The 6,000-nt window shown below is 45.1% G+C and overlaps 1 protein-coding gene across 2 annotated transcripts in view; it reads left to right on the top strand.

Moving 5' to 3' along the window:
* Window positions 1-6,000, top strand: part of KDM2A (lysine demethylase 2A) — a 98,562-nt gene that overhangs the window by 52,497 nt on the left and 40,065 nt on the right. For both annotated transcript variants that reach the window (XM_020968124.2, XM_078148110.1), the window contains exons 3-5: window positions 323-461; window positions 2,622-2,700; window positions 2,939-2,985. In XM_020968124.2, coding sequence (XP_020823783.1) covers window positions 323-461; window positions 2,622-2,700; window positions 2,939-2,985 — 265 coding nt within the window. The remainder of the gene's footprint in view (window positions 1-322; window positions 462-2,621; window positions 2,701-2,938; window positions 2,986-6,000) is intronic.

The raw sequence follows: 6,000 nt of genomic DNA on the forward strand, positions 1-6,000 counted from the left end.
ACTGATAGATCCGCCAGTGAAACCTCGGTTAGCCCTGGTCTGTGAAAGTCGCTGTTCCCGTAAACTTTGTGATCCTGTCCGACAGGCCAGGAAGTCGGCGTCAGCCAGACTCTCGCTGCGTCATTGTAGCAGTTCACATGTGTTCTGTTACTGACGGTCTGCCCTAACTCAGAGAAAGGAATGGATCGGTCTACGTAAGGAGGAGAATTAGTGGGTGGTTGCCAGTTAGTAACCAGGCTGAGAGAGCTCTAGCACGATTAGATAATGCTGTTACCACACATTGCAGCTTCTAATGAGTGCCGTGTCCTCATTATTCTTACAGCGTGGCACCATGCGGAGACGCTATGAAGATGATGGCATTTCTGATGATGAAATTGAAGGAAAGAGGACTTTTGACCTGGATGAAAAGCTCCACACCAACAAATACAATGCTAGCTTTGTCACCTTCATGGAAGGAAAAGGTTGGTATTATTTACTCTTTCCTCACTGGCTTGTCAAAGCCATATCTACATAAACTTTGTATCTTAGCTAGCCCCTAGCATGGTGCTCTTCAGTCAGTCGACAGATATTTTTTAAATGCTCACTGTGTGCTAGGTACTGTACTAGACACTGGGGATGCAGCAACAAAAATTAAAGTCCTTGCCCTCAAGGAACTTACAGTGTGTTTGGAGAGAAAGATTGTGTGTGTGTGTGTGTGTGTGTGTGTGTGTGTGTTATTCATAGCCGGTGTTATGAGACTGGACCATTGGGAATATAATGATGCCTTTGACAACAATAGGGAAGTTTAGAAAATAGGTGTGGTCTGGAGGGTAAGATAATGAGCTGCGTTTTGCACGTGTTAAGGTTAAGATGTCCTGGGACAGTTTGTTGTGCCCTATGTATGACCTCAGAAGAGAGCCCGGGAACACGTATCTGTAAATCTGGGAGCCTTCTCCTGATAGATGATAGAAAGCTAGGGGGGTTGAGGGTATAAGGAAGGGGTATGATAAGGCTCTAACAAAGGGGATTTGAGAGGGAGTTGTCAGAGAGAATACCAGACCAGTTGGTCAACAAGAATTTATTTGAGTATTTGCTCTGCATTAGGCACTGTGCTAATATAGGGAAAGGTAAAAAGAGTCTGGCCTTTAAGTTGCTCACCATCTCGTAAGGGAGAGAACGTGCAAGTGACTTAGTACGTACAAGATGTAGGCTGTAGGTAGAAGGTAATCATGGAGGCGAGGGGAGGGCTCTTGCAACTGACGAAGAGGAGGGTTGTAGGCTAGGAAACACCTCTTCTAGAAGGTGGAATTTGAGCTCGTCGTAAAGAAAGCCAGGGGAACTGAGACACAGAAGTAAGGAAGGGATGGTGGACAGCCATTGCTAAGGTGTGGAGATGGGAGATAGCGCCTAGGCCAGTGTAGCTGGATTATAGCATGCTTGGAGGGGCCCAAGTAATAAGAGAACTGGAAATGTAGGAAGGGGCCAGGTTATGAGGAGGTTTAAGTGGTAATCAGAGGATGTAGTGTGTGATTTGGGAGAAAATGCGAAGCAGCCAGAGGTTATTGAGAAGGAGGGTATCATGGTCAGATCTGCTCTTTAGGAAAATCACGTTGGCTGCTGAGGGAAGGATGGATTCGAATGGGCAAAGACTTGAAGCAAGGTTTGGACATGAAAACCTAGTAAAGAAGGAGGTTATCAGAAGTCCCAGAGGCTGCAGAGAGATGAAGAAGGATGAGGATTGAGAAAAGGTCGTTCGATTTGTCAATGAAAAGGTCATTGGTAGCCTCGGAGGAAGGCCTTGCAGTTGAGTGATGAGGCTGGGAACTGGCTTGCAAAGGTTTGAGAAGTACGAAGAGAGGAAGTGAAGTCAGTCAGTATCAACAGCTCGTTCTAGGAGTCTAGGGTAAGGATGAGGGAGAGTTGGGTATATTGGAAGACAATAAGGAAGGAACCAATGGATGGAGAATGATTGAAAAATAGAGACAGGATGATTGAGGAACTGCTGATCTATGAGAGAAGACAGGTAGGGTGGGCTGAGGTTGTGTTGGGGGGGGTTGGCCTTGGGTCAGGAGAGCCAGCTCATTATCGAACCAAGAGAGTGGTGCCAAGGAGGTCCGGGTGTGTGAGGGAAGTCCCCTGCGTGCCACCAATGAGTTGGCATGCATAGTAGGTGCTTAACAAGTGTTTGTTGAGATGCCCCATCTGCAGAGTCTGAGAACTGTCCTTTGGTGCTTTTCCCTAGTCGTGGCTCTCACAGTGAGGCATTCTCAGGGATGTTAGTGCCAGTTTTTCGTGGGGCAGCTAAAGAAGGAGCTTTTCCTGAAGGACTCTCTTTCGTTGGGTTGGGTTAATAGTGCAGTGAAAGCCCTTTTATATCCCCCTGACATAGTTCATCTGGGAGACTCTTCATGTGCCATTCAGCTTTGCTCTTTGGCAAATAATTGGGGAGGGGGTGAAATAGTATTTATTATAGTGGACAGAATTAACTGTATTTTTTTTTTTGGATATTGAGGACAGGGGAGATAGTTAGAGATAGTTGTACCACGACCAAATCTTTTGCACAGATTGTATTCTGAAAATTGAGTTTTGAATTTCTAGGTGAAACTTGGGTCTTTCTAATGCTTGTTTTTCTTTGGTGACAGATTTTAATGTAGAGTATATCCAGCGGGGTGGCTTGAGAGATCCTCTGATTTTCAAGAATTCTGATGGACTTGGAATAAAGTAAGTGGGCTGGCAGAATGGATAGATACGGTGAGAAATGTCAGTCTTGTGCTCCTGGGGCAGCTGAGTCTCTTCATGGTTCTGCTGAGTGGAGAGTCCCACAGGGGCTCAGAGAGGAGCCTTGTAAATCTTCCGGTTAAAGACGGGCGTGTATGTTGTGGGAGGTGGATCCCTGGAGCCCCACAGGCTTGGGGCTTTCTTTGCTCCTTTTGCCCTTACTCTGCTGTTTGTTTCCTAGGATGCCAGACCCGGACTTCACTGTGAATGATGTGAAAATGTGTGTGGGTAAGTTTCTCTCTGGGCGTCCAAGTCTGTGAGGGAGGGGCGTGGTGCTGGGCACGAGCCTGGGGTGGACCCCTGGAGAAGCTGAACAGTCACAGACCGGACGAGCCGCGAGTGGAAGTTGTCCCCACGAAGCAGGCCTGTGGGCCTCTTTCCTGGCGGGCCTTTGACCCCGTTTGGCTGCCATCATATTCCTATCACTCACTCTGTCATCTTCCAGAACAACTTTTTAGAGAAGGGGAACAACTGTTTCAGGCATTGGATTTTAACCAAGGAATTATCCTAACCAGGTTAGAGCTTTTAGATAAATTTCTTTTAAAATGGAAACTAATTGTCACTTACCTCCCGTGGCCTCATCTAGGCTCTGACTTTCTTCTCTGTCTACAGAATAAGGATCCTTTCTCCCTTCTGCCTCTTAGAATACTGAGCTTCCTTCCAGGCATAGCTTGTGTGCTAATTCCCAATGAAGCTTTTTGGGTCAGATTTCTTCATACTTTTATTTACTTATGTGAACACAGTATTTTCCCCAAAAGAATCTAAATACCTTGAGCAGAGGCTGGAGTGGTTTTCCCTCTGAATCTTGGGCACTTGGCATCAGTGCCTGGCACCCAAGTGCTGTAATCAGTGCTTCCTGAATTGAGTGAGTCCTATACAATTAGAGCTTTAGGAAGAACTTATAGCAGAGTTTGTTACTTAGTTCTTTTACGAAGGAGACAAAACAACAGATTAGGAGACATCCAAGGATTTATTTTGTTTTTAAAAAATCTTGCCAAACCTGTCCTAGTCAGGTCTTCAGAGGGCGATCCTTAATCGATCCAACGCTAAGGGTCTGCTCTGTGTTTAAAATCCAAGATGACCCAGAAACATTGCAGACTTAATGCTGTTCAGTAAAGCTGGAAAGTAGGCGAGTCACCTTTCAGAAATATTTTCAGAAAGAGTTGAGGCTAAACGCAATTTTTCCTCATCTGTCATTTAACCAGAAATTTCAAATTTGCCAGAATTGGCTATGACAGTTCCTCCAGCATCATCCCTTAAGAGAATTCTGCTATGTACTGTGTCCCCATGGGCTTGTCCTTTTTTCTTTGAGATGATTGGCTGCAGGGCCTTCATCTGGCCACCAGAGGGTCCTTTCCAGTCCTCGGCCTGGGATAGCTCAGTGCACACTACGCCACCCTCCTCTTTAGAGTCTTCTCTCCCACCCAGAATCCACGGTCAGTCCTGCGTCCTAAGGTCTAACTGGAGCGTTTGCCCCTTGGTCACCGTCACCTTCAGTCTAGAATCAGTCCCCAGGCCTGACCTAACCACTGGCCTGCCATATTAAGGCATACTGTGCCTCCCTGCCTTTCTCAGCCCGTCAGGACTCCTCATCGAGGACGCTCTCATAAGTTTATTGAATCCCTTAGTGCTCATCTTCTTGGCTTTTCCCTCATCCCCTTGCCCAGCCCCTCAAAGATCCGCTTCCTGTGCTAATGGGAACATCTCCTTGACAGCTCCCTAACGTAGTTGTCCCAGCACCATGGCCTGTATGGGAGGTGGGCTATTTCCACAGATGGTGCTTAATGGAGCAGTGATAGATCTCACAGAGCTGTCTAGTGAGAAGTTTACTGGATCACTGTCTGCACAGATTTTGAGCACCGTCTGTTAGAATGCCAGAACTGTTAATGATGGTCAGAATGCCCTGTGCAAAATGGAGTCATGGCCATAATTGGATCTGTTTCACCACAGGCACTTAGCTCTGTCCATTCGTTCCTTCCCCTCAATCCCTAATGGAGTCCTCCAGCTATTATCTGAAGACTACTATTTCCCTAGAAAGCAGCAAGCTGTGCCCTCCTACTAGTGATGGCCAGCCATCTGACACCTCACTGTTCAGGGATCTTAGATGCATGTTTCATTGCTGTATAATCAGTATTTCCAGATTTTTAGTGGTACTCGTTTTTGCGAATACATAGGAAGTTCCACTTTTTTTTTTTTTAACAAAGAAGATGACTGAAGCTTTTAATACATAATAGTTTATATTTTATTTATACTTGTATTCTGCTCTTAACAAACATACTGTAGTCATGTTGTCTGGTCCACTTGGATATTGTCTTTCTTCTTTCTCTGTTATAAGTTCCTAGGGGCATTTAGGTCATGAATGTTGTTGTAAACCCTGCAATGCCTGTACAGGGCTAGACTCAGCATTCAGTTGAGGCCTAATCCACTTTAAACTCTGCCCCATTTGACATTGAACACTACCAGTCTTCACACTCTGCTTTCTTGCTTCTCCTGCTGACCATTGTTTCCTTCCATGCTTCCTCTCTTTCCATGAGCATGGGTACTCCCCAGGGTTCTGTCCTCAGCCTTCTGTATCTGAAAAGCCAATTCTGCCGTGTTGCCCCCTGAATGCTATTTCCTGACTTCTAGAGGCTGACGTGGGCTCTGTTCCTCTTTTCTGTCTCTGTCTGTCTCTTTCTCTCCTGTATCTCACTCACTTTTGCTCTTTCTCACTCTTACTCCTGAGAACTTTGCTTTTGTCATTCCAGTGGCAGTTAACAATTTGCTTTCTCTCCTACTAGATGATAAGTTCATTGAGATCAGTCTCCTTGTCCAATTCATCTTTAGGTGTTTGAGAGTAGTTACAGTCCCCATTTATATATAGTAAATAGTTTAAGATTCGCAAAGTGCATTATAGATATCTTATTTGATCCTTACAATATCCCCGACTTATGAACTGCTGTTACTGCCGTTTAGAGATGAGAAAATTGAGGCTCGAAGGGTTACCTTGTATATAATGAATGCCTAACAAATATTTGTTTGTTGAATTAATTCTGTGTTATAAACTTTCATTGGTTGAATTGGAAAAGAGACTATGATGAAAGGATGAACAGATGGAGTTTGCTTTTAATTTTACCCCATGTATGAGGTTTTTTTTCTTTTTTCTTTTTTTGGAAAGCAGTGGGGTGAAGTGACTTGCCCAGGGTCACACAGCTAGTAAGTGTCAAGTGTCTGAGGTCAGATTTGAACTTGGGTCTTCCTGAA

This window comes from Phascolarctos cinereus, unplaced genomic scaffold (genome assembly GCF_003287225.1).
Source record: "Phascolarctos cinereus isolate Bilbo 61053 unplaced genomic scaffold, phaCin_HiC Scaffold_9;HRSCAF=440, whole genome shotgun sequence".
Lineage (NCBI taxonomy): Eukaryota > Metazoa > Chordata > Mammalia > Diprotodontia > Phascolarctidae > Phascolarctos > Phascolarctos cinereus.